This window comes from Gallus gallus, chromosome Z, assembly GCF_016699485.2.
Source record: "Gallus gallus isolate bGalGal1 chromosome Z, bGalGal1.mat.broiler.GRCg7b, whole genome shotgun sequence".
In the NCBI taxonomy this organism is placed as follows: Eukaryota; Metazoa; Chordata; class Aves; order Galliformes; family Phasianidae; genus Gallus; species Gallus gallus.
In genome coordinates this window covers 52,010,094-52,028,639 of record NC_052572.1, presented here as the reverse complement: position 1 = coordinate 52,028,639, position 18,546 = coordinate 52,010,094, and the positions used below count along the sequence as shown (strand labels likewise).

At 44.2% G+C, this 18,546-nt stretch overlaps 1 protein-coding gene across 1 annotated transcript; it reads left to right on the top strand.

The window, feature by feature from the left end:
* Positions 1-284: 284 nt before the first annotated feature.
* Positions 285-15,953, top strand: RGMB (repulsive guidance molecule family member b). The gene is made up of 3 exons (XM_424860.8): positions 285-603; positions 2,262-2,770; positions 11,524-15,953. The coding sequence occupies exons 1-3, from the start codon at positions 510-512 to the stop codon at positions 12,190-12,192; spliced, it is 1,272 nt and encodes a 423-aa protein (XP_424860.5). The 5' UTR covers positions 285-509; the 3' UTR covers positions 12,193-15,953.
* The last annotated feature ends 2,593 nt before the right edge of the window (positions 15,954-18,546 follow it).

Below are 18,546 nucleotides of genomic sequence, written 5' to 3'. Positions count from 1 at the left end.
GCACCACACCGCACCACACCTCACAGCGCCGCGCGACCTAACGGCCCGCAGGCGCCCCTTGACGGCGGCCCGTAGCGGTGCGGGCGCCGCCTCCGTCGGCCGAGCGTGGGCGCGTCACGTGGCACGGGGAGCGAGGAGCCCGAGGCGGCGCAGGGGCGTGGCCGCAGCATGTCGCGCTGCTTGCGGGACGGGGCGGGCAGCCAATGGGAGGAGGCGGGTTGGGCGCGGGGGGGGGGGGGGGCGGGCGCAGGGCGCTCGGTGGCGCGGCGCGGCGCGGGGCCTGCGGCAGCTCGGGGTGCGGGCCGCCGCCGCCAGCCGCTCCGCGTCTTTGTGCTGAGGTCGGCTGGCCGCCATGCTGCGCCGCCCCGCGCCCGTCCCGCTGCGGTTCAGTGGCTTCCGCCCGCCTCTGCGCCGCTGAGAGAGGAAGCGGCGAGGAGGATAAGAAGGGGGTCGCCGCCCGCCCGCCACCCCATGCCGCCGCCCCGTCTCGCGGACCTGCATGGACGGGCATGGGGAGAGCCGCGTCTTCCCGCGCCGCCGGGGCTGAGCCGCCGCTCGCCGCCCTCGGCCTGCTGGCCGCCCTGGGGCTGCTCCTGCGCGCAGGTACCGCGGCGGCGCGCGAGGCCTGCGGGCGGGGAGCGGCGGGTGTGCGCCGCGCTCCGGCTCCGTGCGAGGGTTGGTGCGGCCCGGGGGCCTCCGCGGCTCAGCGCTCTGAAGGAGCTCCGAGCCCCCGGGTCCGGGGCGGCGCTCGGCCCGGCCGCCCGCGCAGGTGTGCGGGGCGCGGGGACTGGCGGGGCTGTGCCGCCCCGAGGTGCTGGCGGAGCATCGCGCTGCGCGGCGTCTGCTGTCCGTTTGTATTCGTGCAGTTGCAGGAAGGGGCTGCGTTTAGAGATGCGGGGCCGTGCGTTGTTCGTCTGTCGTTCTCCTACCCCTCGCGTGTCACGACTTCGTGAGCGCTCTAGCTGGGCTGCTGAAGGCAGACGGACCCGGGCCTGTTTGCCGTGAGGACTGACACCGAGAAATGGTGCCGAGATGGAGATTTGAGGAGGGGAGAGCGGTGTCTGTTAAGCGTTCTGCGTTTTCTTTCTTTGCACACCTCTGTGTACCGAAGTGCTTTATGTTGTTCCAAGTCGGTGTTACGACTGTTTGAAATTACAGATGGGTGTGTGTGCAGCTGGATTTTACAGGTCATAGAAGAACAGAAACACACAGCATGATTTTAGCGGATAGTTCCGGGAGCTTGGACATTAATGGCACGGAGTCCAGCACGTATTCTGTATGAAACCCCGCTTACCGCTGTGGCTGTCTGGGTGGAGGGCTGCCTGCCTTCCTGCCGACCGGTGTTTGGGTTTCGGCCCCTCTGGAATACACGTATTGCTTCCTCTAACACTGTGTGCAGTCTGCTTTGTTTCATTTCTGTCCTTGGTGAACTCATGTGTAGAAATTACATGCAGAAGGTTGATACTAACTGCCGTAAGGATCGGGAAGGATTTGGGTTGGTGACAATAGGAGCTGTGGATGAGGGCTGTGAAACCTCACGTTTGCTTGCCAGTGTGGTAATTATGTGTTCTTTGTGGAAGCGAGGGGATCAGATAAGGTGCAACTGTTTTGTTCACGTAAACTGAACTGTGTTCCTGCTATGTGCTCCTGGCAGGTAGTTCAGATTTCAGGGGAGAGGCTTTTTTTTTCCCCCTTATTGTTGAAATCCACCATAAGAGGTACTGCTCTTGCAGTACGTGGGCTCTTTAGTCAGCAGCTTGACCTTCAGATATCTGTGAGCTTTCCGATCTCAGCTCGCTGTCTGTTTCTGCCTAAACCTGCATGTCTTGCCACCATTGTCACGTCCTTCTCAGGGGCAGGATTCTATTTGGAAGTTCAGTAACTTATGTTAAGGACTGAGGGACTAAATGGAGACCTGCATATTGACAAAATGATTAACTTAAGCACGGAATTGCATCATCGCTTTGATATCATCTGTAAAGAAGTGCTGGGCTCGTCCTTGGCTGAGTTAATGTTTTTAATCCATTATTTGCTGTTGTCTAGATGGAAATGAAATCATGCTTGGGCCCTCTCAGCTTTTATATGTGCTGTGTTGCTATCTTTTGGCCTCCCTTAGCCCCTTTTTGTCTATCACAGCGTTTCATCGGTGAGCGAGCGCTGTGGGGTTGTCTTCAGGTTGTTTTGTGCAGTACCTGTGGGTGTGGAACAGGGTGTTTCTGTGCAAGTTCTTAATTCCCCTCTGCCTTCTGTTCTGTGCCTAGGTGACTGCCAGCTGCAAGCACCTTGTCGAATCCAAAAGTGCACCACTGATTTTGTTTCCTTAACTGCACACCTAAACTCGGCTCTCGATGGCTTTGACTTGGAGTTCTGCAAGGCCCTGCGAGCGTACTCTGCCTGCACCTATCGCAACTCCAAAGTATGCCGCGGAAACCTGGTCTACCATTCTGCAGTGCTGGGGATCAGTGACCTCATGAGCCAGAGGAACTGTTCCAAGGATGGCCCCACATCCTCCACCAACCCTGAAGTGAGCCACGATCCCTGCAATTACAGTGGCCACACGGAAGCCAACGAACATCAAGGAGGGGAGAAAACTATCCCTACTTACCTATTTTGTGGCTTGTTTGGTGATCCTCATCTGAGGACTTTTAAGGATCACTTCCAGACGTGCAAAGTGGAAGGTGCTTGGCCCCTCTTAGACAATAACTACTTAACAGTGCAAGTGACGAATGTGCCTGTGGTCCCAGGATCCAGTGCTACTGCTACAAATAAGGTACATATTATTCATAAACACTGTATACATACAGAGATAGAAGGCCACAGTAGCAGTTACTTATCCCTTAGCAGTTAAGGAGTTGGTTTCAGCTGGAACAGCTTCTTTCTTAGAAAGAAACAATGAAAACTCATTTTATTCCTCAGTCTCCTTTCAGCTTCCCCCCGCTCCCCTCCCCCCAAAAACCCAAGCCGAAACAAAACAAAAAAAACAACCATAGATATCACGGTATAAACATCTAAGGATAATAAATTAGTACTTCAAAATGGTTATCAAATTTCAGCATCTGTGTCCCTGCAGTAAACAGAAATTGTAGGCAAGGAGCAAGAAAAGGCTGAGTCTCGCTTTGCTTGAGTTCTCTAAGTTATAAAGCCATAACTGTAGAGGACAAAAAACACTGGCAGAGTGATGCAAGATGTGCTTTACTAAGATCTTGAGGATTCATAGCAGAGACAAGAATGGTGACTGTGGAAAATTGAGAGGCAATAGCAAAAACAAGCTACGTCGCCAGGTGGTTGTTACAAGATCTCATTGCTCCAGCTCTAGAAAGAAGCAGCATCCTGAAAATCTTGCCAAGAGCGTATGTCTCTTTTCAGACAGGCAAAGCTTAAGATGGCTCTGCCAAGTTGGTTAGGGAAGGAATGCATGTATTGATAGCATTTGCCATTTCTTTACCTTAAGAAAGTACGTAATTCTTTCTGACAAAGGCGTATAGCAGATGTGCCTGTAGAAAGTGAGGGAATAGTATAAGACTCACTGAGACATTAGATTTACTGCAAGAGCTAGGGATGTGAAAATGCTCTGAACTTTTGCAGGTACTTATTCATCAGTAAATGAAAAGACTTGAACATACGCTTCGAACTGAGGCTACCACCTCCCTTCTTCCCTTTCTGGAATGAAACAACCTTTGTTTTAGCTGTGTTAGTGTAGCTCTTAGAGCCTGACATATCTTGATGCTACATGTACACAGTCTCAAGACAGCACTGAAGAGTTTTCTCTGTGTTATTAAGCTTAGAGGAAGGTTGGAGGAAGCACATTGTCCACAGAGGTGTATGTGCAGAAGTATTAATTAATGCTGTTGTATTTTTTTCTGGATTCTGAGATCCTGACATCAATGTTTATGTCAGCAAAGCAAGTTTTTACATATGCGGGAGGCGGCAGTTTGGACTGATGCATTACTGAAATTCAAATGCATCTTTTCTTTCTTTTATCTTTTTATTTTCTAACAGTCTGTACTGTAAATGAGTTCTTAAGGAATATGAAAGCAAGGAGTTAGGATATCTTAACTACGCTTTGTAAAAGAGACATAGGTCCCTTGAAATCTGCTCCAGAGTCTTTTTTGTAAAGACACTTATTTCTTAAGTCCCTTTTCATATCTGCAGAAAGCGTCTGACCTTGGTTTTGATCAGGTTTTACAGATTGTTATTTCCATGTTACTGGTAGTGCAAGAAGTAAAACTTGCATCTCTCTGTACACGAACTGTGTGAGAGGCCAGGGTAGGATGGCAGCAGATAGGTAGTCTTATCTTAACCTTTAACTGTCCACGTTATACATGTGATTGACTGTGGTAATGTGTTATGCTGGTACACCTATTGTCAAACAGATAACCAAGAGTAGGACTTCAGGAGATATTTGTCTGTACATACTGGGGGAAATAACATGTTTCGTGGAGTGTACCTTCTGTCTTTATTTCTATTCTCAATGTTTTTGTATTCTTCCTTAATTTGGCACTCTGGCAGAGGTGGTCATACTTCTATAATCCTGAGTTCAATATGCCTGCAGTTGCACAATGACAGCTCAGCATGCGGAAGCAATTAAGGAAGATGTACAGCTTAGGATATTAGAAATGTTTCTAACAGTAATATCTATTACATGCTTGCAGCCCTTGAGTATTTTCTTTCTTTGGCAGGTAATCAAATTTTTATCAACATACCTGTTTGTAGAAAATGAAGGTTGTTTGAACTGCATGCATAAGTAACTTGACAGTATAAGTTTTAATACCTCTAATGCATTGTCTTGAGTCCTTTATTGCTTTGTGGAGCAGGCTGTTATAAATGATGAGGGAAAGGCTTGTTAAAACCACTGCTGCTGCTGGATTGATGCCTGTAATATTTTATCTGCCAGTGTTCCATTTTGGTTGAGGCAGTTGAATATCTGCTGATGGAGGTACTTCCCTTATTTTGGCCATAGGGCTGCTTAAGATACCACTGAAAGAACTACCAAGAAAATTTCAGTGATTTTTACTTACAGAGTATTTCTAGCTTCAAGTATGCAGATTAGTTGTTTACCATCTACTTAAGAAAGGTTTCCAGAGCACAGTGCATTGTAAGTCTTGCTAGTTTCTTCACTGCAGTTGTTTGGGATAGATCCTTAATGGGAAATAATAACAAAGGTTTATGCTGATCTTAAGTTGTGCAGAAGCCACAACAAATACTATGTAAATTGCTAACTAGCTTACTTATTCCACCCTAAAGCAGACCTGTTGAAAGCAGAGTCAGAAAGAACAGATGCTTCAGTTTCTCTTGAATGCCTTCTTTAAGGGAAGTGGTTTAAGGAGCCATAGGATCAGAATGTTGTATCTTCATTCCATATGCAGTAGACATGTGAAAGTGGTGTACCATCACGTGGCTTTGTACGTGATCACTGACTTCAGATTTGTGATAGCTGACCGGTGCACCAAGTTTTAGAGGAGTCAGCAGTGAGTAGAGCATTATTTGCAGAGCTGTCCTTTCCTTTTGAAAACTTCGAGACTTGATTAACATCAGCAGTCAGGGGACTATCCTGTAAGTCCATAAAAAAACAAAAACAACAACAAAGGAATGCCAGGAGGAGGTTTTAAAAAGAAGAGTATGCAGAATAAAAAATACGTGCCCCCACCTCCCGCCCCTCCTTATGCTGTGCATCTGGCAGGGAAGTACAGAAAGCAGTAAAACTCCTCCTTTAATTCCTTGGCTGGAAAAGTATGTCCTCCTGTGGGAGTTGTATATATGTTCACAAAATGCTCTTAGCAATTCAGCTGTAGGTGTTTTGCGTATTTGCAATGGCCATAGCGAAGACATTTGTTCCTTCAGAGTGAACAAAGATATTGTATATTCTGTAGTCTGTCTGAAACTTGCAATTCCTTCTTTTATTTTTTATTTTATTTTATTTTATTGAGTGTGTCTGGTCCTGCTGGCTTAGGATTGCAGGTTGGACTATAGCGGGGGAGTATTCCCAAGTAGTCAGGAGACTTAGTTCAATCTCTCCTTTCTTTCCAACTGGTTTCCAGTATGAACTTTGTGTATGTCACTGGCATCCTTGTATCTGATTTCTCCCGCTGTAGACAGAGCTCTGCAGCCTTCTGGGGGATTTTCAGAGGATAAATGTCTATCAAAAGACTGTAGAGGAGCAGGTAGGATGGGTATCATAGAATGCCTTAAATGTAACTTTTTTTTTTTAAATGGTGTGCCTTATTTGGAGAGGTGTGTAGGCTTCCATCTGTATGACAGCTGTTCTGTGTTCACTAGTGCAGTTGTCCCTGAACAGCAAATGAGGCAGAGATGCCTGGGCTTTCCTTCTTGCTTGATGTAAATGGAAACGGACAAGAAGCTTTTCTTATCTAGCTAGCAGTTTTGTAGCGGATAGTTTGAGGATGAGAGAGTGAATGTCAGTAGAAAAGAAAAACAATTGGCCGTGGAAAACAGCTTTTTATAGCTTTCAACTTTTGTACAGGCTGCATTAGCTGGGTAGTGAAATATTAAGTATTCCTTCTGCGGTGTGGTTTTTTTTGTTTTGTTTTGTTTTTTTTCCAGGGGATAATTGCATACTGAGCACCATGTACTTAGTCTCCTTTATGTAATATTAAAGTGTTTGTCTTCCAATTACCATTCAGTTGTTCTTGTAAGTGGGAGCATCAGTTAACTGACCACATGTGATTAGGTTTCTATAATATTTATAGATATTCTGGCTAGGATAAAGGTGAATTTGGCTTTATTTCTCAGAAGCCCTTAGTTTTGTGGAAGAACATCATAAAAAGCTGCTTTGTTCCTGAGGTGGAGCTGATGGCACCTCTTACCTTACAAAGCAGTGTTTTGTTTCCGTGGTTGAGGAGTGGAGAGGATTGCAGGCAGAGAGGGGGAAGTAGGGCTTGGAGTTTTCCAGTCCCTGTGAGGTAGTGCTGTGCTTGTCTGTGTGGTTTGGCATGAGCTGACCAAATCATTCAGCAGGTAGCTTTGGACAGCTGGAAACGGAGGAGCTGAAGCAGTTGCAGTAATTTGGGATGTTTCTGAAAGACAGAGGCCTTCAGAAGTTGTGTCCTCATGGCCTGTACCTCACATGGCGGCAGCTGCCTCTCCAGACAGCTTGAGTGGAGCCTCACTTCTTAGCTGAGCTCATGCTCTGGTCAGAGAGCTTGAGATCTCTTCTCAGGCTGGAACATTGGAGTAGTAGAATCGTTTAAATGTACAGCAGCTTCAAAACCTACATCAGTTGGCATGTTTTATTTACCTATACCTGCTTTTTCCCTGATTACTCTTTATCATAGAAGATAGAAGAAATAAAAGAAGAACTGTTGTTTCTGTTCCTAGTTAACTTTTCATGTAACCAACTGATGATCAGTTCATAGCATGCACAAGCAAGTAAGACTTTTTTGTTGTGAATAATAATAATGAGTGATAGAGAGGCACAGAGGCACTGTCCTGACTGCAGGGCAGGCTGCAAATTCAGCTTAGAGGGCAGCATCTTAGGCAGAGGCTGCAGCAGAAGATGCTTTCTGCTGGGTGCCGTATTTCTTGTCTTAAGGGAATCCCCGTGTTATGTACAGAAAATGCAGATAAGCTCTTTTCTTTTTGTATTTTTATTTTTTTTAAAAGAAATGCAAAGCTTCATTTTTGACGCAGCTTGTATGTGTCTCAAGCCTCGGTTCTGTGCTTGTGCTGTCAGTGCATTCCTGGTGGTCTTGTCTATCAGGAAAGCTCATTTAAAACTGTCATGAATGTGTCCAGTTACCCTGGGTTACTTTGATGTAGCACTGTTCGGGACAGACTCAGAAGAGCAGCGCAGCTTTCCTGGGCGCAGGCAACATGCTGAGGTTGATTATTTGCCTCCTTCACTTTCCTGATAGCATGGGTGTATGAGAGAAGCATGGAGAGTTCCTGCTGCATAGTGCTGTTTGCTGTACTGAGCTGTCATCAGCATTTGTAATGCACCTTTTTTTGTGTTGTGTTTTTTTTTTTCATCCAGAAGGGTACGCTGTGTATACAAAAAGGAACTAGCCAGTGAAATGAAGATATTGCATCCAAATTTTACAGTGAATCCTTGTGGTTTTTTCTGTGTAAAATCTCCCCGCTTCCACCTTTAGGCAGGAGCCATTATTCACATGGTTCCCTCTGGGTGATTCTTGATTTCTGAGATCAGTGCATGTGCTTCACATCTGTTGTAGGCCTCTGGAAAGAGAAGTTGTGAAAATCTCAGTTGGAGGCTGGAAGGTTATTTAGTGTACCGGTTTTCAACCGTTCTTACTTGTATGTATGAATTCCAAAGTCTTTTGGATGGCACTGCAAAACCCCTTCAAAAATATCTTGGATTCCTATGCAGTTATCTACCTATGAAATCCTAAAGCTGCCTTTCACAGATTGCACTGATTCCCTCTCAGGGAATATATGAGGACTGCTGCTATAGCAGTGTGAAACTTCCTTCTGAAACACCTTCTGCCTATTTTCCATGTACATCCTTGTCTCTGGACATTTTTCTGGACTGGATTGTACATTCAGGCAAGGGCCTGTATCCCCCCTGCTAATCCATGCAGAGCCTACCTCAGTAACAAAATAGCAACAGATAGTTAGATTTATAAAGTACAGACCTGTGGTGTTGTCTTTGCAGCAGGGCAGTGGTATATGATAGTACAAGGAGAAACTTCAATATAGCTGAGGTTTGTGTAGCTCACCCTCAATTAAGTTTCTGAAACAGCCTTATATGGGTATCTTCTGGACTTCCTCACCACCGTAGATTAAGAGTCCTTTACTTGTCTAGAGAATAAAGCTCAGGTGCCAATACATTAAAAAAATATTTTTCTTAATTTGAAGATGCTGACCTTTGGATTTTTTTTGCTAAGCTTTAGAAAGGGCAGGTAGTTTCTAGTCTATGAACAGTGACATAAGTGACTCTGTGGTGGTGTTCTGACAACCCAGACAGAGCTCAGAAAGTACCCAGTGCACAAGTGTGCATATAACGCATCCTACACTTGTTTGAGATAGCAAAAAGCATTATCTAGTGGAGAAAAAAACAAGTTACCCTGAAAATTTGAATAGAGAAGGCCTTGCAATGAAACTTGCTTCATCTCCCCTTACAAGATCTTGATGTTCCCTTAGTAGAAGGGTGCCAGATTGATGTGGGAGTGGGTGATAAGGGAAGGGCTTTACAGTTCTCTGGATTTATTGATCTGACTGATTGATTAGGTGGATGTGACAGGACAGAAAATGTAATATCCAAACTTAATGTATTGTGCCACAGTGTTTAAACATGGTTATGTCCTTGACAAGTCTTAATGATCTCTGGGAGGATGCTGGAAGTGTGAAGGTCTTCATTCACTTAGGTATTCCTTCCTCATTCAGCATGCAGCTGTTACTGCTGATCTTGCTGGTTGTCCCTCTCTATCTCTGAAGGTGTTGGTGTTCCCTTCTTCAAGGGAAGGAGTTAGAGAGATGCGAGTCTGATGTTTCCTGATAGACTTTGCCCAAGTTATTTGCTTAATCACTCTATAAAGTAGCCACTTATTTGTCTCAGCGAAACCATGACCTGTTGTTCACATTGTCCATCTCTCATTCAGCTCTAGACTTGTTCAGTTGCTGGGCAGCCATGGAGCTTTACTTCTCTTGAAATGTACATCATTCTTTCCCCTCAGACCAACAAAAATGTGCCCCAGGAGATAGTATTGGTCCTTCATCTGAGCAGTCTGAGTTAGAAATCTGTTTGTTTGAAACTGTTATATAAAGTACAACACTCAGTTTACTGCACGAGGCCATAGATTATGTGCAGAAATACTAATCACTCAACAGATCTCAGCCATATCTTCTCAAGGGCAGTGAGTTTCTTCAAGAAACGTGAAGTTGTGAGGTAGTCTTTAAAGCAAGAGGAGCACTTGGACATTTTTTGGACCTCGGGCGTAGGCATTCAAGCTTAGCTTAGCTGTAGTGTGCTTATTAGTTTACCAGATGGCTTGAGTCAAACTAGCTGTATAACTGATTGAAACAGAAGAACTGCTGGAAAATTTCAGACTGCACCAGTGAGAACATATGGAGTCAAAACAGTGATTGCTGCCTGTGTGGGTGGGAGAAAGGCAGAAAGATTGGGAGTGTCAACTCACAGGGACATGCCAAACATTAAAAAAATAGTGCAGTGCTGCTTAGGGGATGCTGCATGCTCCAAGGAAGAGTAATTGCAATGGGAGGAGGGTAGACTTCTGTCTTTTAAAACTGGTATGGAGATGTGAGGCTAAGTAGGTTAGAGGTTTAGTCAGACTATCTGTAATAGAGCTGTTTATGGCAGGAAACAAAACCTGTTGCACAGAAGTATGTAGGCTAAGTGAAATCAAAATGTGAGGTTGTTATAAAGTCGTTTCTAAGGAAAGTTATACTTGTAGTTTGAAAATATCTTCTACTGTGTTTTGGAGTACTCTGAATCTTGTCATCCAGGATGAAAGTAATGATAAACCTATGTATTTTTGGTACAAAATGCCTTCTGATCATTTCAGGAAGTCACTATTTGCTCTGAAACTAAAGAAAGAGGCATCTCTGTTTATAATACTTCTATGTGATTCCTCATTATACTTTCAATTTTCAGAAAAAGCTGCTAGGCACTCCAAGTTTACTCTGCCAAATAGCCTGATTATTCCCTCCGAGTGAGACCAGAGAGTCTGCTCTTGTGGCATATTTAAATATGTGTTAAGGTTCAAAAAACACACACACACAAAAAAGTAATTGCTTGATATTCCTGGCTTCCTCGTTGGAAGTCATTACTTGAAGTATCTCTTAGTCTTGCTTTGGTCCTCCACTAGCACGTTTCCTAACAGCAGCAGACTGAAGTGTCACATCCTTCTGGGGGTGATCCGGGGCTACTGGATCCAGGACTCATTTTTCTCCCAGGTCATGCATCTCCCCTCAGCACTTGTTGTATTGGTGGCTGGTGCAAACGCATCACTGCCTTGGCAGTCTTACACCACTAATCCTGGCAGTGCATCCAGGAAGCGACAAGGACTCTGTTAGGGGTCATGCAGTCACTGTGAAAGAGGCAATGAGAATATTGTGTGTGAAGGAAGCCAAGTCCTTGTGGTCCTTTCTGTGCTTTCACACAGTTCAATCCAGTTCTGCTGTAGTGGCTAGCAGTGCAGGAATTACTTGGCACGTTCATCTGTGACTGTAGGACGCATTCCAAAGTGTTAAGAAACCATCAGGCAGGAGGGAGTTGTGATGCTTAATTAAATACACAGCTTTTTCCTTTCCTGACCTTGTTGCAATTGCCACATGCTAATAGTCCTGCTTCCAGGCCAAGTTAAGAACAAATTTAACAATTGCCACCTGGGAAAATATTGCTTTAAGCATGTGTACAGGCTGTTTTTTCTGCTTAGGCCTGAATGAGGAAAAGGATCAGCGTATGAACTAGTGGGAAGTCTGTCCCAGATAATCTCAGGTGCAAAATAAAAAAGGGATTCCAATTACTCCTTTTTTTCTTTTCCCATAACCACTAACTTTTCTTTATTTTTTCCCTCTCTTCTCCAGATAACTATTATCTTTAAATCATACCAACACTGTACAGATCAGAAAGTATATCAAGCGGTGACTGATGACTTGCCTGCAGCTTTTGTTGATGGTACAACAGGTGGAGGTGATGGGAACACCAAGAGCTTGCAAATTGTGGATAAAGTCAGCGGCAAATACGTCGAAATGCATGCCAGGTACATCGGGACAACAGTGTACATACGTCAGCTTGGGCACTACTTAACACTGGCCATTCGCATGCCTCAAGAATTGGCCATGGCCTATGAGGAGAGTCAAGATCTGCAGCTGTGTGTGAACGGCTGCCCTTCAAGTGAGCGTATTGATGATAGTGGCCACTTGCCGTTGCCTGTGAGAGGACAGGTGCTCCCTCAGGCAGGCGCTGCTCGTCCCCGCTCAGCATACACACTGGAAACTGCCACCACCAAATGCCATGAGAAGATGCTGGTGAAGGACATCTATTTTTACTCATGTGTGTTTGACCTACTCACTACTGGTGATGCCAACTTCACGGCTGCCGCCCACAGTGCCTTGCAGGATGTGGAGGCACTGCACCCCAGAAAGGAGCGCTGGCATATCTTTCCCAGCAGCGGAGATGGTGGTGTGGGCAAAGGTAGCAAATCCTTTGTCAGTCTTGGACTTGCGTGCTTGATCCTTGTTGCATTTTTGTAGGTTTTTTCTTTTCTTTTGTCTCTAACAAAGTTTTGAAATATATATTGTCATAATATATTGAGTAAAGATGAGTATATATGTATATACCATGTATATGAAGGGATGTTTTGTCTTGGGACATCCGCCAGATTGTACATACTGTGTTAACTGTTCTATGTATGTTGGATGTTGTATTCTTTGTATCTGTTTGTTTTACAGTTGGTGAAATGTTTTATAATGTCCTTGCATTGGGACCTGATAGAAAGCACTTTATTTTTTATATATTAAATATTGGTGTGTAGCTGAGTAACTGTGTATTATACATATACACGTGTACCTACAGTACTCAGTACTCTGCCTAGGTACTGCTTAGTTTAACAAATTTTTTTACTGTATTAATTAATGGGGATATTTTCTACACTTGCTGTAGAGACAGCACTTCTCTCGTCTTGTAATTATGTGTAACTTCCTGGTAGCTTTTTAGAGCCATTGGAGAGACAATGCTGAAAGATCCTAATGGTCTTTGTGTAAGGGTGTAAGATTTCCTTTTCAAAGTTACTACCACGGCTGATTCTGCCCTCAAAGGTTAACTCAGTCTGGGAGATGGACTGGAGAAGTCACATGCCTGAATTTTGTCTCTTTCTTAGGTGTTAATTACATCAACACATTAAAAAGAGGGGAGAGGAGTGAGGGCCCCAGCTCTGACTGCAGTTACTGAGGAGCTATGGGAACGATGATTTGGTGGCTTAAAGGCTGGTTTTATATGGTGCCTTAATCTGCTCCAAGGAACGGAAGCCTTAATCTGTGCTACGGTACTCCAACTCCAGGACAGGCTTGTTTCACTCCTGAAACTGTTCATCTGAGGCTAGTTAGACCTGCTCTTTGAACAAGATCAAGTAGTGTTTGCCTTTCTTAAAAAACTTGTACTGTTGCCTTGGTGGAGTGAGATGTAGTTTATTCATGGAATGAGAACTTGTAGTTTTTATGAAGATTGTTCTGGCCAGGTTAGAGACTGGTGACTGTTAGGAACAGCAGTAATCTTTAGAAGGAAACTAATCAATTCCTTATTGGATGTGTAACCACAGGCAGGCGTTGTTCAGGGAATTCTTGAGATGAACACAGAACTGAGTTAAGGCAGAAGGTTTAAAAAAAAAAATCTCATCTAGACCCATTGGCAGTTTGTTCTGTCTGCCTAGATGATGGTGTTGTTTGAGGTGAGTTAGATTTAGGGATTTATGCTGTGTCTGATTATGTGATTTTTTTTTTTTTCCCCCAAGTTCCTCCTGATGGTGATAGATAGGGTTCTCCCTGTTTTGTGTGGCTGAGCATCCTTACCACTGCTCTGAATTTAAAGGTCGCGTGGCTGAAAATCGATGGCCAAGCCTAGCATTAATGCAGTGATGCACAAAATACTTGGGCAGACCCCGTATACTGGTTAATTTCCACTGTCCCTGGATCCTGCGTGTATATACATATACAGCAGATATGCATACGTGCATTAAATTGTGATCCTTTCAGATAAATAACATTTCAGAAATGTAGTACTTCCTCTGAAGAGTTTTCCGTTTTCTTGTTCCTGCTGTGGGATTTCTTGAGAAAATGTTATTTGCACATGTTCATTCTTGAAGTCTGCCATTGCCAAGAGAGCTTTAGCTAATGCCAAATGTGGATATTTTGAAGCTAGTGAATGGTCTCTGGAGAAAACTTAAGCTTACAGGGAACAGTGGTTTTTTCACACACGCTCCAAATGGCTGTCTTTTAGAAGGCTGCAGATTTTCTTTTCATGCTTGGAAACCCTAAAATGTGTCGGTCTTTTCAAAAACTTTTAGATGTGGTTCATGAATATACCAGTAAGTATATGTTAGTGTAAAAGAGTGGCTGTGCAGTGTGTAAATACTTTAAATTATTATGATAGAAGAATAAAGTTGCCTACCTTGCTGAGGAGCGTCTGTAGTGTGGTGTTAGTGACCCCTGGTGGGGTGCAGGGAAACTGGGAATATGGGTTACCCACGGGGCGGGCAATCTGTAAGTGAAGCCCCGATTTGTTTCCTAGCCATTGCTTGTTGTGTAGGAACGTGCTGAGTACTGTTGCTGTATTATCTTGAGATGCTTGTTTCCCCTTAGTGAAGTGAAGCTAGTGAAGTCTGTGACCAGCAGCTGTAAGCCAGGTCAGTGTACTGAAGATGCTGTGTGGGAAACCAACAGTAGGAACCATCTCTTCAAGACCCCACTGACACACTTCCTTTTGCAGTGATTGGGGAGATGCTTAGAAGAGCTTTAGCAGGGTACAGAGGCCCTGATGCTGTGCCCATCTTGAAGAGTATAATGATGAAAATCCTCCTTTAAACTTATTGGGAAATTCTTAGACCAGAATAACCTTGGAAGAGGAATCTCAGGCATCAAAAGAATAAATGGTACAGAAGAATCCATAAGATGACATTCTGTATCAAGATGATCTGATAAGAATACATGACAGCTGTGATATTTCAGCTGCAAGGCTAATCACAGAGTGGAAAGGAAAACTGAAAACAAAGCTCAAAACAAGTTATATAAAACACCAAGAGTGGTAGGCCTAATAAACACAATGATTCTTATTTTGCTAGGCTTCTGCTATGGCTAGAAGTAGAGATGTGGGGGAAGCAGTCCTACGTGGTAGATAACGCATCACTGAAATGCTTTCTGGAAACAAATGGCTATAGGAAGCCACATGAGCTCTCAACACTGTTCTTATGTTAAGTGCCCATGAAAGAAGGCTGTCATATCTGTAAGAACTTATTTTCAATGTGATGGTCCACCACCACAAGCTCTGCTGAAAGTAATACAGCTTGATCATCAGTAAAGTAATGCAGTAGCTAGTAAGCTGTTACTAAAGTTTAGTCTTTAAAATGTTAGCTGATTACATGTATGTTAGTGGTTAATTCAAAAGATTATTTTAAGTCTCTTCTAGAGTATTTCTGACGAGTTTTAATCTTCTAATGTTTGGTAACAGAGCTCTTGGCAGCTGAGGATAGTTCTCTGTAGTTGTGGAGGCTGATAACTTCCCTTGGAAGCATGTCACGGAACTGAGCAGAGTACCAGGTGCTTAATCCTTCATTTTGTGTGTGTGTGTGTATGGCTTCTGAAGGAGGCTGTCCTCACAAAGGGAAATGGTGCACTGAACTGACTGTCCAAACAAAAGTTTTCTTTTCTGTTTCACATTTCACTTCCTGGAAAACCTGGCTGGAAGAGCAGTCTGCGCAGAGCCCCAGTTAAATGGGATACAACCTGGGGGAATGCAGTGCGAGAGAACAATCCATCTTTCGTTCTTGTGGTCACGTTAGGGCCCTTCAGTATCCAAGCACATCAGTTCATTTCCTTTGAAACTGCTGCTCTCCTGCCAGAGAACAGATTTCCACCTACTTAAGTCTTAGTCTTATCGATACCGTGCATTTGTTTTATGGATTTTGGGGATGTGGAAATTGCTGTTTACTGAGATACACCCTAAGTGAAGCAAGTAATGTTGGAAGTTTTGCTCCACCTAATGAGTGTTTCACTAGGGGACACGTTTAGAAAAATAAACTAAATAAACACGTGGCTTTCCTCTCTTCTGTGAGAGCCATTGCACAGTTTCAATTTTTGCATTCTTCACGTGAGTATAGCTGAAATTTTGCAGTGAAATTTTCATGCTTTGGGATATTTTAATTCCTGTATGTGTCTAGACTGGTACAAAGTGTTCTATCTTTCCCTATTTTGTCTGTTCCCTGTTCTACAACTATTAAAGACTGCTATCGATATAAAGCCTAGGTATGACTAGTAGTGACTCCTTTTTTAATGGTATTCTCTGTTGTGGTTTGCAAGACTAACTTTCTCTGTGTCATGCTGCTAGTTCTTCTCAAATGTATTTGAAAAACAATTGAGGATTACGTGGGCCAATGTTGTTCATTAGATTTTATCATTCTTATTAATTAGCCGCTTTCAGAGCAGCATAGCTACAAATCAAGTACAGGTAAGCAGTATAAATTTATGATGTTGGTAGAAAATGCTTCTGATCGGGTTTAGAATTATTTTAATCTGACAAGATTTATAAATTACACTTCATTGAAATGACAAGCTGCTCATTAGTATATCAACTGTGGGCCATAAGATTGATTACAGACTTTGGGTACACATGGGTCATCTTCAGACCTGGTTACTAGCTACAAAAAGGACATTTGCTATATGTGGAGTGACAATAGTTTTGATTACAGAAATTGATTACTGCAGTTCTAAAGCTTAATTCCCACCTTTTTTCCTACACCATAACAGTAGAAAAATAGCCCATTTTATATCCAAAGTGTGAATATTTTGTTGATTACAAAGGAAGAAGGCAGCCATTGCGTGCGTGTAGCTGGTGTGTGAAGTGTCTGCACTGAAAACAGATTCACAGCGTGGCCTTTGCAGCTTGCCTGTATGCAGTCTCCACCTGTGTTATTAACCCACTAAAGCCCCTCAACTGGCCTGTAATTGTGCCACTGAGCAGGGTAACGTAATGCAGTTCTAGGGGTGCTGCCTGCACCCAAGCCAGTTCCCCATGTGGTTTGCCGGCCTAGTTTGCATGCAGGTATTTGCCCCCCTCTCTCCTCATGTTTGGCAGACGATGGTAAGAGTTGGCAAGCTGAAATTCACAGAATCACAGAATTGCTTGGGTTGGAAGGGACTTCAAGGTCATCTAGTTCCAAGGCCCTGCCCATGGGCAGGGTTGCTACCCACTAGGTCAGGCCTCTGCCAGAGCAGATTTCGTCTTTCACACCTTGAGTGAGTGCTGGTGCCCCTGCAGCCTGGAGGTATTCTCCAGTGTCATTCTGCTTTGCTCCTACATGATAGCTTTATCCAACAAGGCCTTGGGTGCCTTAGAGGAGGCAAAGGTGCAGGGTGCAATAGAGAGATATTTCCCCACAGTTCAGTGAACTTAGCATGTAGGCTTTCTTCACAGTCGGTGGAGCCAGAGGCACTGTTGCAGGCTGGCCTGAATTCCTGGATGTCCTTCAGTAGAGTAGACACCAAGACATGAAGTTGAACAAAGGAATCCAGGCCTGGTGCATAAATTTCAGCTCCTACCCAGGTGTACCTACTTCTGCTAGAGACAAGCTAGCTGCCCAAGTCCTGCCCAGCACAACACTATCTATCTCCCCGACCTGAAGCATGGTGATCGCCTACAGTCACCCAAGTGGAGCTCCGCTTCTGATAGAGATACGTGAAAGCTGAAGATGTGCACTGGGCTGTGAGCTCCAGTGGAGGAGGGAACTCCAGTGTTATTAGGGCTTCCTGCTGACAGCTGGAAGCTGTGAATCCCAGCAGTCTGTGGTGAGGTGTCTCGTGCTCAGCCATTACCGGGCCTAGTCTTTTTTGGCCAAGATTTCTGTATAGCACTGCTGTATATTACATAAGAATAAACTTCCAATGTCAGCCATGCATAGAGGATATTTTTACTGGATATCTAAACTGCCAGCAGCTAAATGGCAGTATACTGACCTCTGGTGGAATACTTAATAATAACAGAGGCTATCTGATAGTCATGAATAAAATTTCCCCAGATAACAATTTTGGTATCTTTTTGGAAAATTTGCTTTCAGTGAGGTTCTTAGCAAGTCTGTGTGCATGTACACAGAGCTCCTGCTTTGTATTTTGGCTCAGGTCATCATTTTGCAACATTAGCTTTGTTTGATGTGTAGGTCCTCTAAAACAATTAGACCAAAACAGGCCTTTCTCTGCCTGGATCACAGACCACTTCCACTGCCAACCCTTTTCACCTCTGCTCCTTGCCCACAGAGCAAGCAGTCAGCCTGTCCTCATAAAGCAGGAGTAAAATTTGTCCATTCTTCATTTATTTTACCCTCACACATACCCTGAGCACATGGCCTGGGGAATTGCTTTGGCCAGAGCAGCTATCTGCAATGCAGCAACCATAACTCTGGGGGAAGCTCCATCCCCTGCCTCTGCCAGAGCTTTGTTCTGAGCCCCAGACATCACCTGTAATGACATTTTAACATGTATGATCAAAATCCTTCTCATATCTTCCTGACACAAAGTACCTCACCCTGTCAAGGAACCACCAGAGCTGAGTTCACCTTTCTCAGCGGTGTTTCAGCAATGCCTTCCCACCTCCACCCACAACAAATATAATTCAAACAGTTGTAATTCAGTGCAGCCTACGAGAAGCACGTCGCTCTTCACAGCAGGGTTAGCACAACTCTGTGTTCTCACTTTCCTACACTTGAAGATTTTCTGCTTGGACTCTGAGCAGTATAGCCTTCAGCATGTGGATCATGTCCATTCCATTCCTGGGCTTAAGTGAAGAAATATCCTGCTAAAGCCACAGTGGGATATAAAAACCAAAAATCTTGAGATCTGGAGATC

What these genes read in the sequence shown, in the direction of transcription:
- RGMB (XM_424860.8), top strand. Translation starts at nt 510, where the DNA reads ATGGGGAGAGCCGCGTCTTCCCGCGCCGCCGGGGCTGAGCCGCCGCTC. An exon ending in GGGGCTGCTCCTGCGCGCAG is followed by an intron (nt 604 to 2,261) that starts GTACCGCGGCGG and finishes TTCTGTGCCTAG; the next exon opens with GTGACTGCCAGCTGCAAGCA. An exon ending in GTGCTACTGCTACAAATAAG is followed by an intron (nt 2,771 to 11,523) that starts GTACATATTATT and finishes TCTCTTCTCCAG; the next exon opens with ATAACTATTATCTTTAAATC.